This window comes from Pantherophis guttatus, chromosome 15 (assembly GCF_059756535.1).
Source record: "Pantherophis guttatus breed Tessera chromosome 15, ASM5975653v1, whole genome shotgun sequence".
NCBI lineage: Eukaryota > Metazoa > Chordata > Lepidosauria > Squamata > Colubridae > Pantherophis > Pantherophis guttatus.
Window position 1 is genome coordinate 4,575,825 of NC_142077.1, and position 14,300 is coordinate 4,590,124.

The 14,300-nt window shown below is 46.3% G+C and overlaps 1 protein-coding gene and 1 long non-coding RNA gene across 3 annotated transcripts in view; one reads left to right on the forward strand and one right to left on the reverse strand.

Moving 5' to 3' along the window:
* LOC148111863 (uncharacterized) overlaps window positions 1-14,300 on the reverse strand; it is a 56,281-nt gene that overhangs the window by 38,816 nt on the left and 3,165 nt on the right. Inside the window, exon 2 of the long non-coding RNA XR_015729925.1 lies at window positions 11,872-12,006. This is a non-coding gene — a long non-coding RNA (uncharacterized LOC148111863). The remainder of the gene's footprint in view (window positions 1-11,871; window positions 12,007-14,300) is intronic.
* Window positions 1-14,300, forward strand: part of ACAP3 (ArfGAP with coiled-coil, ankyrin repeat and PH domains 3) — a 93,360-nt gene that overhangs the window by 32,853 nt on the left and 46,207 nt on the right. For both annotated transcript variants that reach the window (XM_087878862.1, XM_087878863.1), the window contains exons 2-4: window positions 3,447-3,504; window positions 6,308-6,427; window positions 9,367-9,420. In XM_087878862.1, coding sequence (XP_087734988.1) covers window positions 3,447-3,504; window positions 6,308-6,427; window positions 9,367-9,420 — 232 coding nt within the window. The remainder of the gene's footprint in view (window positions 1-3,446; window positions 3,505-6,307; window positions 6,428-9,366; window positions 9,421-14,300) is intronic.

Below are 14,300 nucleotides of genomic sequence, written 5' to 3' on the forward strand. Positions count from 1 at the left end.
GGAAAGGTCTTAGCTGAATCAGATGGGAAAAGTGTTCTCCTGCACGAGGTAGAATGAATCTTTGGGGGATGATTGGGGGGGGGCGAGGTGTTTTTGAGGAGTCTTTCTGTTCGTGTGTGTGTGTGTGTGTGTGTGTGTGATATGAGAGAGAGAGAGATGTGGCTTCTTCTTAAACCTGAACTTCAGGTGGAGAATGCCAACAGAGATGACAGACGTCTCTGGCTGAGGAATACTGGGAGTTGAAGTCCACAAGTCTTAAAGTTGCCAAGGTTGCAGACCCCTGTTCTATGGAACAACTACCTAATCCGGAGATAGCTTAGTTTTCTTAGTTCAGAAAACAGTTCTGTACCTACACAGTTTCACCTTCCAAGCATGAGAACATCAAACAGCTGAGAGAGACGGTCCCTGCATCCTAATTTACTCCTTTGTGCAATTATCTTCTGTGGGATGGATGAAAGTTCTGGATCCACCACAAATGAGCCAGGAAGGTGACTCAACAAAGGTGGCCATGGATCAGGGCGGCCCTTTTATAAACTGTTGACTTCCAACTCAGGAAGGATGCTGGCTTGGGAATTCTGGGAGTTGAAGTCCACAGGTTGTCAAGGGGCTATTGATTGCTCATAGCTCTTCCTACCACGGGAAGTTTTCTTCTGCTTTGATGCATCCCGGATTCAAAACCACACAGCCCAAGAGATTCCCTTAGCTCTCCTGTGAAATTTTGAGATACACAAAATGGGGAAAACTCCACCTTGGAAAACGGACGAATGATATAGCATCTTGGATGCGGTGGCTCAGTGGCTAAGATGCTGCGCTTGTCGGTCGAAAGGTCGGCAGTTCAGCGGTTCGAATCCCTAGTGCCGCGTATAACGGGGTGAGCTCCCGTGACTTGTCCCAGCTTCTGCCAACCTAGCAGTTCGAAAGCACGTAAAAAATGCAAGTAGAAAAATAGGGACCACCTTTCGTGGGAAGGTAACAGCGTTTTGTGCACCTTTGGCATTGAGTCATGCTGGCCACATGACCACGGAGACTTCTTCGGACAGCGCTGGCTCTTCGGCTTTGAAACGGAGATGAGCACCGCCCCCTAGAGTCGGGAACGACTAGCACAGATGTGCAAGGGGAACCTTTACCTTAAAGCATCTTCTGTGTCCCTGAATGAGAGACCCTAATAAAGCCAGCATTTGGACTCCAAGAGACCCATCCGTGGTGATGGCCCATTTTACTCAACGGTCCTCCCTGTTCTACTGCAACAGATAGTATTTCTTTTTTAAATTCCTGGGGAGGGGCGTGAGTAAATCAAGAAAAACAACCAGGTTCTTCTTTCTTTCTTTCTTTCTTTCTTAGATTTATATTGCCGCCTATTTACTTGGTTGGCCAGTTTGAGGAAGGGAAGGTGAGAGCTACCCCTTCAACAGAGGGATAAGGCACTCGGCGAAGCAAGATTGAGTTTGCTTGAGAAAATAATCACGGGGTGGAAACAAGGGGTGGGAAAGTGATGTCGGAACACTGGAAGAGAGCAAGCCAAGAAATTTCACAGGCTCTCCAACAACCCCCCCCTTTTTTTTCTTCTGCATCACAAACCACACAATTAGGAGCTGCAAAGCCCTGGGATTTGGCCAAGCTGGTAGGTGGGTGGGTGGACGGACAAGTTGGCCCCATAGTTTGCTGCACTTCCAGGAAACGGCTTAAAAGGAACCATTGTCCGGTTCTACCATCAGAATGAGCTCCAGAAGAAACATTTATTTTTTCTTTCTTTCTTTCTCTCTCTCTCTTTTTTTTTTTTGGCTCACCCGTACTTCCAGATTGAACTGAATTCTAAGTCTTGGATCTTGGCTTCTTAATATTTTTTTCTCCTCTTGAGCGCCTGACTGTATGTGCATAGTGATGGGGCTATGGGGGTGGGAGGAGGACGGCGAGTTAAGCCTGCTAACTTATGTTGGAGATTTATTCTGGGCTGTATTTCTTTCAAGGCAACTGCCTTTCAAACGGAGGAAAAACAGACCCCGACGACGTGCTGTGGAACTCTTCCTCCGAGCCATGGCTCAAGCTCTTAATGTTACACGGTGTGAAATTTGTGCAGTGCAATGTGAAATGAACTTCAGATACAAAGTGGGAGGGACCATGGAAAAGGAACTTCCTTCCTTCCTTCCTTTCTTCCTTCCTTCCTTCCTTCCTTCCTTCCTTCCTTCCTTCCTTCCTTCCTCCCTCCCTCCCTCCCTCCCTCCCTCCCTCCCTCCCCTTCATCGGTTCCTCCCTCTATCTCCTTCCTTCATCTTTCCTCCCCTCCATCAGTCCGTCTCTCCATCTCCTTCCTTCCCTCCCTCCCTTTGGTACTAGCACTGATGAGGTTACCTAGTTGGGTAATGAAACCTAGTTGGGTAAAGAAAACAAGCCAGCTCAGAGAGCATCAATGATTCCTCATGTCAACCCTGAGCTACAAATATCCTTCCTTCCTTCCTTCCTTCCTTCCTTCCTTCCTTCCTTCCTTCCTTCCTTCCTTCCTTTTCCTCCCTTCCCTTCCCTTCCCTTCCCTTCCCTTCCCCTCCCCTCCATCTCCCTTTTTCCCCATTCCCTTTTTTCTCCTAGTAACCTAGTTGACTCAGCCTTCCATCCTTGGGTAAAATGAGGACCCAGATTGTTGGGGTCAAGAGGCTGACTCTGTAAACCGCTTAGAGAGGGGCTGTAGAGCACTGTGAAGCGGTATATAAGTCTATGTGCCGTTGCTATTAGATGCATTGAGGTCAGAGGCATCTGCACCCTGCTTTCTGCATTTGAGGGTGGAGCTGGATGACCTCTAAAACCTCTCTCCCTGGGCCGAACTTACAAAATGAGCCCCAAAATTGATGGAGAAATAGTTCAGAAGTTGAACGGATAAAAGCAATGAGATGAAGTCACTCATTTAACAGTGGCTGTCCAGCGACTCTCCGAACAGTAATGTCACGCAGACTGGAGGCCAAAGAGTGCTCCCATTCCTCGGCTCCCATCCTGTCTTTCTGCTGTCATAGTAGAACAGGGACGTGGTGGCACAGGGGCTAAGACGTTGAGCTTGTCGATCGAAAGGTACCGGCGGTTCGAATCCCTAGCGCCGCGTAACGGGGTGAGCTCCCGTGACTTGTCCCAGCTTCTGCCAACCTAGCAGTTCGAAAGCCCGTAAAAAAAATGCAAGTAGAAAAATAGGGACCGTCTTTGGTGGGAAGGGAACAGCGTTCCGTGCTCCTTTGGCGTTGAGTCATGCCGGCCACATGACCACGGAGATGTCTTCGGACAGCGCTGGCTCTTCGGCTTTGAAACGGAGATGAGCACCGCCCCCTAGAGTCGGGAATGACTAGCACATATGTGCGAGGGGAACCTTTTGTGTCACTTTCTCCTGGTTTAGTAATTGATGCTTCTGTCTGGTATGGCAGGCTGGTGTTTTAATCTCCGTTTTTCCTTTCTTTTTTTTTTTCCAGGGCGACCATAGATGAAGTAGAAACAGATGTTGTGGAGATAGAAGTCAAGCTCGATAAGGTAAGAAGGAAAAAGATCTTCTCAAGAACCCATAATCAATTGATTAATTAATCCGAATAGAGGTGGAAGGGACCTTGGAGGTCTTCTAGTCCAACCCCCTGCTCAAGAAGGAGACCCTAAACCGTCTCAGACAAGTGGCTGTCCAGTCTCTTCTTAAAAGCCTCCGGTGATGAAGCACCCACAACTTCTGGTGGCGAGCTGTTCCACTGGTTAATTGTCCTCACTGTTAGAAAGTTTCTCCTTAATTCCAGGTTGCTTCTCTCCTTGATTAGTTTCCATCCGTTCTTTCTTGTCTGGTGCTTTGCAGAATAATTTGACCCCCCCCTCTTCTTTGTGGCAGCCCCTCAAATACTGGAATACTGCTACCATGTCCCACCCAGTCCTTTTTTTCTCTAGACTAGCCTTACCCAAATCCTGCAACTGTTCTTCCTATGTTTTAGCTTCCAGGGCCTTAATCATCTTAGTTGCTCTTCTCTGCACCTTTTCCAAAGTCTCAACATCTTATTCGTAATGTGGTGACTAAAGCTGGATGTAGCATGTATTACAAGGGCTGTATAAAGCCATGGCCATAAGCCTTGGCCAGCAGGAAATACCAGGGGTGGGATCATCCTAAATGTGGAAGGCAGAAGGCTGAGGATGGGCTTCATGCAAATAACAACAACAACAGTGTAACAGTGGTAGCCATTGTCATCGGGGCACTTGGTACCACGTCCAAGAATTTTGCAAAATACACCAAGAAGTTGCAGCTTCCTGCTGTAGCGCTAGCGGAGCTGCGAAAGGCTGCGCTACTCGGAACAACGTACATTTTTAAGAAGGTACTTGGTTGATACCTAGGGATGCTGGCAGCAACCCGTATCAACCATCAGAGCCAGCCTGATATTTGTGATACATTTTTAAATGTTCAGTTGACTTGAGTTTCATGATTAAGGAATAAAAGTTCATCATCATCATGAAATATCGCGACCTGGCCATCGAAACTGTGGATGAAACATGTCGCAGTGATACCCATTGTCATCGGGGCGCTTGGTACCATGTCCAAGAATTTTATAACGTACATCAGCAAATTGCAGCTTCCTGCAATAACACCAGCAGAACAGTTCACACCGGTTCGCAAGAACCGGTAGTAAAAAATTGTAGTAGTTCGGAGAACCGGTAATAACATTGGCTGGCCACGCCCCCGAACCGGTCCCTGGCCCGGGTCGCCGCTCGCTTACCCCGCCCACCTCATCAGAGGCTTTTTTTTTTTTTTTAAACTTTTAAAAGCATTTTTTCTACAACCTCTTCGGCCGAAAAAATGCTTTTAAAAGTAAAAAAAAAAAAAAGCCTCTGATGATTGCACGGCTGAGCTGGGATCGTCAGAGGCTTTTAAAAGCATTTTTTTCTGCAACCTCTTAAGGTTGTAAAAAAACTGCTTCTAAAAGAAAAAAAAATGGCCACGCCCACACAGTCACATTACGCCCCCACCAAGCCACTCCCACAAAATAAGCCACACCCACAGAACCAGTAGTAAAAAAAAATTTAGAACCCACCCCTGCAGCGGAACGGCAAAGAATTGCGCTACTCGGAACATCGTACATCTTAAGAAAGTACTTGATTGATACCTAGGACGCTGGCAGCAACCCGGATCAGCCATTAGCACCAGACAGTGGTATTTGTGATGCCTCTTTAAATGTTCAGTTGACTTGAGTTTCATGTTTAATGAATAAAGATGATAATAATAATTAACAGATGGGCGTGGCCAGTCAGGAAACACCGATTTGCGTAAGTGCAAATTGTGTGTGCAGTAGCTGGCACATGCAGGTCTTCCAAATAGCGCATCTCTGCCAAAGCTTCTGGTTTTGGTTGTGGGAGACGGATGTGCCACAATTAGTGTGAACATCTAATTGCATTTTCGGGGCTCTCTCCTCCCCGCTCCCCGCACCCCCCGAAAGAAGAGCTCCTGTTGCAAGTAACACACAGCTTTGCTTAGCTTTCGGTCAAAACCCAAAACCGCACTGCAGAAACTGCCACGTTGCAAGAAGGAGCTTCTTCCAGAGGCTGACTCCGGGAGCCTCCCTAACTGCCCATCTGGCCGCCAGATGTGACTGGGAGCTGCATCTGTTTGCTTTTGTTCCCTGGAATCAGATGCAACAGTGCAGAGAAGGTTGCCAGCAATCTAGTCTTGCCTTGGCAGATGGTGGGAATACAGCGAGCAAGGGTCTGTGCTCGGATTTTATTTCTCGTCTGGCCCTTGCAAGCCCTTTTTGTCTAAAACTGAACTTTTTGGACGGTTCCAAGCGCTGGAATCTTTTTTTTTTTTTTCCCGTGGTGGAATTGCAGATCTGCCTTTTCCCCCAGAACATAGAGTCTCCTCCTAGTGCGGTGTCCTTTTTCCTCTACTTGTCCTAACCAAAAGCGCTATCAATTATGGAGCCAACCAGAAAACCCGCCCCTTGCCATAGAGTCTCCTCCTGGCACATGCTCCCCCCCCACAAACCGGAAGCTCCTCTGAAAATTGTGGCCCTGACCAGCGACAGGGAGCCGCAGCAGAGGGATGAAAGAGCCACATGCGGCTCCAGAGCCACAGGTTGCTGACCCCTGCACTAAAGGTTTAGAATTCCATTTCCTTGAGCAAGGGATTCTGGGAATTGTAGTCCAAACATCTGGAGTGTCCATTGTACGTAGACATTGGCTGGGCAATAAAGAACTCCAGTCCCCATTCAGCGGCAACTTTACCCAATTGACTCTTGCTGAATTGAGGTGGGAACCAAAGGCCGATGGGCTGGATCGTGTCATCACCAGGTGGTCTTCTTTCCTTTTTCAGCTGGTAAAGCTATGTAGCAATATGGTAGACGCCGGAAAAGCGTACATCATCACCAACAAACAGTTTGTCGGCGGCGTCCGAGATCTCTCCCAGCAATGCAAGAAAGATGAAATGATCTCGGTAAGAAATGAAAAAGAAATATATATATATTTTTGAGGGTGTACGAAAATGCTAACCAAACTCAGCCCGACTGAATTCAGACTTGCCTCTGCAGATTTGATGATAGGTTGTCTTTCTCGTGGACTTGGCATAGATCAGTGATGGCTAACCTTTTTGCTGTCGCGTGCCAAAAGCTGGGGGAGCACGGGGAGGTTGCCAATGTGCGTGCCCACACCCATAATTGCGCCCCCCGGTTTTAGTACGTGATGGCACGGTGGGCCCGTTTTTCACCCTCCCCGGGCTCCAGATGCTTTCTAGGAGCCTGGGGAGGGTGAAAACGGCCTTCCCCACTCCGCTGGAGGCCCTCTGGAGGCTGGAAACAGCCCATTTCCCAACTTCTGATGGGACCGGAAGGCCCAAAAATCAGCTGGCAGGCACACGCATGCGCGCTGGAGCTGAGCTACGGCAACGCTCGCGTGCCCACATAGATATGTTTCCGTGTGCCACCTGTGGCACCCGTGCCATAGGTTCGCCATCACGGGCATAGATTATTACTCTATAATATAAACGACAGCGTAAGTAAACCGAATGCTGGCTGGGGAATTCTGGGAGTTGGAAGTCCAGACAACTCAAAACGTTTGTCAAGTTTTTGGGAAAAAAAAACATTTCTGTCCTCCCCGATCTCGCTGGTTTTTTCTATCTCGTTCAGAGGCAGCTTTTGAATTTGGCAATACTATACTTGGAAGTGACTGAGGTTCTGATTTTGATCACGCAGAGACATTATGACATTGTGGGTTTTTGTGTGTGTGTGTGTGTGTGTGTGTGTGTGTGTATCTTTTTAAAGAAACTTTACCTAAAAGTGTCCACAAAAACACGCAGATCCTATGAGGTTATGGTTTCATATTCTTCTCGTGTGAAATCACAGGAGTTTAAGGGGCCTTGAGATCACCTAAAATTTGCTGATCTGGCAGGATTTGGAAATGTGGTCCCATTTTGTCTTTACTGGAGAACAGAGCGATAGAAAAAGGGGCACACGGCAACAAATGGAAGATGGACGTTGAGATAGCCGTAGAATAAAAGATATTTTCCTGCTATCGTTTCGACTGTCTGAAAGAGGATGGAATAAGGTTATCTTTTACTCCAGAGCAGGTTGAAAATACACACACACACACAAAAGAGATTTTGATTAAAGCATTTGGGAGAAAGTCCTCAGATTTTCAGTTCTTTAATTAGCAGGACAGGTTTCTTAGAAGCAGGGGTAACAGATTTATTGCAGGAAGGTTGAACTTTTGAGTTCAGTAATATAGCTGTGCCCACTTACTGAATTTACTCGTTTCCTGTGTTGGCACAATGCAGCGAAGCAGACAGATGGATTTTCACAAAGTGCTAAGCAACTAAAGATTAACTCTGGTTAGTACAACCAAGGTTAGGATGGTGGGTGAAAGCACCTGCTGGGTTAAATGTTGTCATGTTAAAAACAACATATGATTTTATATCTGAGGAACAGATTTGATGTTTGGATTCTATTTGGGATTGTTTGAACACACCCCCCCAACTGGCCAAAAACGAAAATATTATTCGTGTCATTAGTAATCCAGCAGTGACTTCATAAGCATATTGGAGCTTATGTTTGCGATGAACGTTCTAAATAAAGGCACCAAATCAGAACTGGAAAATTGCAAGCAAAAAAAAAAAATAACAACAACGAAAAAAAATGGTGGGGAGCATCACACAAACATTTCTAGCCCCGTGCTTCTTTTGGGCGCAAAGAATAAAATAGAAATGAAAAAAAAAATGTTTGGCTTTTTGTAACTCGCAATTAAGCCACACGCACATCCACAGATTCCGCATGTAGCTAAAAATATCCGAAGCATTGGATGTCTTAAGAAATTGTGTTGTTTTCTAAAAAGGCAGAAACGCGAAGCTGCTCAACTAGGTCAGTGAGCATCCATTATTTGGGAGAGGGGAGGCAGGCACGGGGAGGAGGAGATGAGCTGGGTGTGGGGTGGGGTGGGGTTTTTAGGACCACAGTCCAGGGGAAGCTGGTTTTCCTTTAGGCGCTGCAGCTTCGTGGGAAATAAACACACTCTGTATGGAACAAGTGTCACACCTAACCGCCTTAAGATCAAGTCTGTGGCCTCTATGAGCATTGATTCCTTGTTTTTGTACATGGACCGGCTGGGGGGATCAGTTCAATATTGTCCTTATGGCTGCCGGAGGAGACCTCTATGGAGATGTTCAATCATCTTGGTCATTGGTTTGTCCCAGGGGTGGGCAGAGGGCTGCTGGGATTTCGCAGGGGTTCGGGAGAACCTCTAGCTAAGATTCTGTGCAGTTCAGAGAACCCCCAAATCTCACTCCTGGCTGGCCTTTTCCACCCCGCTCCGTCCCTCCCAAGAGTCCCCACACGGCCTGTTTTGGATGCAGGTAAGTGCAGAATTTGCGCAGAGGCTTGGGAGGGCGAAAAACGGGCCTACTGGAAGTTCAGGAAGGGCCTCCGGAGCCTGGGGAGGCCGTTTTCGCCCTCCTGGAGGCTGGAGGAAAGCCTCCAGAGCCCGGGGAGGGCAAAAACACCCCCCCACCCACCGTGGTGCAGGAGGCCGACTAGGCCACGCCCACCATGGCCACGCCCACCCAGCAACTGGGCAGAGAACCCTTTGCTAAAATTTTTGAAGCCCATCCCTGGACTTTCCGGTTTTTGTTTGAAGACGTTTCGCTTCTCATCCAAGGAGCTTCTTCAGCCTCCGAAGTCCAAAGAGCTGAAGAAGTTTCTTGGATGGGAAGCGAAACATCTTCAGAGAAACCGGCTAGGCAATCTGTTTGTGGGCTTTTGGCCTCGGTTACAATCCACCAGTTCTACCAAAGATGTAGGATGTTCCGATGCAAATAATCCTTTCTCTAGATATCGGATGCGTGGAATTAATAGCCCCTATATATATATATTTTTCCCCCTTCTGCAGGAATGCTTGGATAAATTTGGAGACAGTTTGCAGGAAATGGTCAACTATCACATGGTGAGTGGCGTCCTTTCTCAAATTGCTTTCTGTGCAGGCAAGTTCGATGCAGGTTCCTGGGAGTCACAAAACTGCACCTTTGAATTAGGAGTTTCCAGCATCTCTCTAGCCAACAGCAAGATAATGTGGGAGGTGGTGTGTAATGAGAGATCCCTTTGAGCCACACCTGAGTTGTCCAACATAGAATAAAATAGAATTCTTTATTGGCCAAGTGTGATTGGACACACAAGGAATTTGTCTTTGGTGCATACGTTCTCAGTGTACATAAAAGAAAAGATACGTTCGTCAAGAATCATAAGGTACAACACTTAATGATAGTCATAGGGAAACAGTCAATATAAATCTTAAGGATACCAGCAACAAGGTTACAGTCATACAGTCATAAGTGGGAGGAGAAGGAAGGAAGGGATGGAAGGAAGGAAGGGAGGGATGGAAGGAAGGAAGGGAAGGAATAGAATAGAATAGAATTCTTTATTGGCCAAGTGTGATTGGACACACAAGGAATTTGTCTTTGGTGCATACGCTCTCAGTGTACATACAAGAAAAGATACGCTCGTCAAGAATCATAAGGGACAACACTTAATGATAGTCATAGGGAAACAATATAAATCTTAAGGATACCAGCAACAAGGTTACAGTCATACAGTCATAAGTGGGAGGAGATAGATGATAGGAACGACGAGAAGAGAACATTGTCCCTAGCTGAATTTTTCGCATCGTGTGGAAAACTCCTACAGTCTAAAAACAATCCTGAGTCCTGAATTTCATTAGCTTGTGAGGGCGTTTGTGAGTTTTGAGTGTGGAAATATATACAATTTTTATACAGCTGTTTTTAAAGGGACCCACTCTACCTCCCACCCACCACCCACTCCTAAAATTGATATGGCCAGAATATTGGCTGATCTTTTTTTTTTTTTTCCTGGAGCACTACACTGGATCCTTTTCAAATCCATTGAAATCAGTGAACCCTCATTCTAGGTATGGCGAGAAAAGGATGAGGGAAGGAGGGTGATCTAATATTTTGGGTGAAGAAATGAAAAGAAATATATATATATATATAACAGTAACAGAGTTGGAAGGGACCTTGGAGGTCATCTAGTCCAACCCCCTGCTCACACAGGAGACCTATACTAGGGATTCGAACCGCCAAACTGCCAACCTTTCTGATCGACAAGCTTAGTGTCTTAGCCACTTGAGCCACCTAGCCTGCCTATCCTCTCCTCAAATGATGATAATTAAATTCTGCTGTTTTTCTACGCACCCCAGTCAGTACTCTATACCTGGGGTCTCCAAGCTTGACAAGGTTTAAGACCTGTCTTAAAGCTTGTCAAGCTTGGAGATCCCTGTTTAAAAAAAAAAAAAGAAAATAAAAAGTGAAACATTTGGGATGATTTTTTTCCCTTTCTATTGTTTCCCAGATTTTAATTTAATAGGCTAATTCAGGAGTTGGCAACCTTAAACACTCAAAGAGCCACAAAGGTCCTAACCGGGAGCGCCCCTCCTGCCCCCGTTCAATTCTGGAGCCAACCGGAACTCCAATTCCCCCACCATAGAGTCTCATCCTAGCACGACATACTTTTTCCTCTACCTGTCCTAACCGAAAGCCCTATCAATTGTGGAGCCGACTGGCAATGGAGCCGCAGCAGAGGGATGAAAGGGCCACATGCGGCTCCAGAGCCGCAGGTTGCTGACCCCTGGGTTAATTAAACAGCAGAACCTCTCACAACCTGCTGAAATGTCCCTCCGTATTATATTCCCACATTATGGCCCCTTCTTTGAAAGTTTGCCCCCATCTTCCTGATCCTTTTTCAAACCCTTTGAATACTATTCCATATCCTTCTCTGGTTGAATTATAATGTGTCATGAAGCCAGGTGAGGACTCTTAAAGACCAAATAAATAGTGGGTTGTTTTTTTTTCACCCCAGGAGAATCTGGTCCTTCCACCTGAGTCCATTCCTTTTCTCTCTCCTTCTCTAGAGATGAGATATTTCTATTTATAAGTTAGCATTTCTGTGACATCAGGAGGCCCCTCCCTCTTGATGTAATGCAGAGGTGGAATTTACATACTCTAGCAACAGGTTCGCCCAGCATTGGAAATGTGAGTGCGGGCGCCGTCCGTGCATGTGTGCGACGTCAAACAATATGGCAATTCGCTCGTGCGTACCATCCGCGCATGGATGTGGTGTCAAAAACACAGCAATATAGGATGAGATTGCTCCCGGGCAGGACCACTACCGGTTCATTGAAACCGGCTGAATACCATCTCTGGTGTCATGGGACATCATCCTCTGATTAAGAGGTACATCACTTTTTAAGGTCTTAGGAAAGGGAGGGGAGGAAAATCACATCTAACTTTGGGGGGGGGAAACCCAGCCGCCGCCGCCCCCCCCGCACAAAATGACATACGTGTATTGCATTTTGAACCTCAAAAGTACATCTGTGTTAACTCACCCATTAGTTCATCAGGGCAGGGCTCTCGGCGGTGGTTCCATAGAAGCTGCTGACTTAGCCTCTTGTTTGCAAAACTCTTGCTTGCAGCCGAACTCCAGACAGAGGGAGTGGATGCCTTGGAAGGATTACGATGCTCTTGGGAGGGAGGGAGGGGGGGAAAAGGAGAAGATTTTTACTCCCAGGGGTTGCGAGGTCTGAGCAGGGAGGAACTGTGTGTGTGTATGTGTGTGTGTGTAGTGTTTTTTTTCCCCTTGATGGATTGAAATCCATCTCTGGAGACAGGCAAAGGCCAAGGGCAGGGAAGGGATGGCATAAAATCCGTCACAGGGAGAGAGAGAGAGAGGGAAGGGGCCGAAAGGGGTTTCCTTCCCTCAAGCTGATTCCAAAAAGGAAGGAAATGCAAATCGAGGGAGGCTTTTAAAAATTTCGGCAGGCCTGTTTTTTTCCCTCTTGCAACGGGGAGGAAAACCCGAGTTGAAAATTCTTCCCCCAGGACTTCGGAGCATCTGTCATGGCAACAGTGGAGATGCAGAAGCAGAATGCAGGGAGGGAGGGAGGGAGGGTGGGAAATTGGCGCCCGCAGGGTGTTATGGAGATGCACGGGGTGAGCGCAAGGGAAGCCAGGGTTTTTCTCTTGGGGGGTGGGGGGAAGCTGCTGCAGGAAGACCTGGCCTCCTCCTGCCTCAAGGGCAAAGGCCAGCCGTGCCGAAGAACGAGTTCCAGTGTCCCCTATTTGGAGATACTGTGTGTCTTAATGTGTCTTAAAGTTGCCAAGTTTGAACACCCCCCGGCTGAATCAGTAAAGCAGGAAGCGATGACCAGTTTAACTCTGGCTTGAGGAGAAGGATAGCAGAAACGTCGCTTTCCTGCACCGCTACTAAGAAAAAAAGCATCTTCTGCTGAAGGACAGATTGATCATTTCCAGCTTGACGGACTTGTTGCAACTTAGGCAATGAAGCAATGCTGTATGAGACATCATCTCGGAAGCAAAATTTATGCTTCTTGTTCTCCTAAGGCTGAAATCACTAACACTGGGGAGACACGCACTCCTAAAAGAATGCAAAAAACTGGAAGATGAACTATTACGTCTACAAAATATAGAGGGGTGTTTTTTTTTTTTAAAAAAAAAAATGGAACGGCAAGCTTTCTAGTTAATTGGTTCCACTTTCACACACGCACACCCGGAAAAATGTTGTGTGATGCCACCCTGAAATTTTGGCACCCACCAAAACTGGCTTATTAAGTTGACTTTATAGATGGGCTGATCTTGGAGCCGAGACTTCATTGGACTTCTCCATCTTAAGTGACCAGTGCTGTGTGATTCACATCCTGAAATTTTGGTGATTACTTTGGAACTGGGTGGGCAGAAAGAGACAGACTTTCTGGAAACTTTTATTTTATACAATCGGCTCCAAGCCGAGTTGGGAAGCCAAGAAAACGACTTGAGAGGTTTAAAATCATGGGTTATTATTTTTTTTAAGGTGAAGCCAAGTCCTTTTTAAATATAAATATTTCATTTTAGTTTTTTTTGGGGGGAAGGGAAGTAAATATTGCACCTCTCTGCAAATAATCTCTAGGTGATCTTATCGAAGTTTGAAAGATAATCTTTCGAATAGTTGTTATCTACCGTATTTTTCAGAGTATAAGACGCACCTTAGTTTTTGGGGAGGAAAATAAAAAAAAAGCTGATTGGCAGGTGGATCGGCCTCCCGGAATATCCCCAATCAGCTGTTCCCAGAGGTAAATTTTAGCAACAGGTTCCTTGGTTGTGAGCTCTGTGTCTTTTTTTTTCTGCCTCCGAAAGCCTCCGAAACAGAGCTTCAGAAAAAAAGCCTCTGAAGCTCTGTTTGGGGGCTTTTTTTTTCTGAAGCTCTGTTTGGAGGCTTTTTTTCTAAAGCTGTTTGGGGGCTTTTTTTCTGAAGCTCTGTTTGGGGGCTTTTTTTTTCTGAAGCTCTGTTTGGAGGCTTTTTTTCTAAAGCTGTTTGGGGGCTTTTTTTCTGAAGCTCTGTTTGGAGGCTTTTTTCTGAAGCTCTGTTTGGAGGCTTTTTTTCCTGATGCTTCGTTTCTGATGCTTTTTTCAGCCTCTGAAACCTCCGTTTGAGAAGCTGAGCAGGGCTACATTCAGAGTATAAGACGCACCCAGATTTTCACCCTCTTTTTTGGGGGGAAAAAGGTGCATCTTATACTCCAAAAATTACAGTATATGATGGATGGGAAATAGGATTTTTTTAAAAAAAATCCCATCGCAAAACACTTTTCATGAACTGTCCAAAATTTCTCTCGGGCTGTCCCAGAACTGAGTTGAACCAAAGGACAACTTTACCCTACTTGCTAGTTTAAATAATTCAACCTGGACACCATCATTCCATTGTGGAATGGAGAGTTCCACAGGTTGACTAAGAAGTGTAGGTTGACTGTGGCATTCTGGT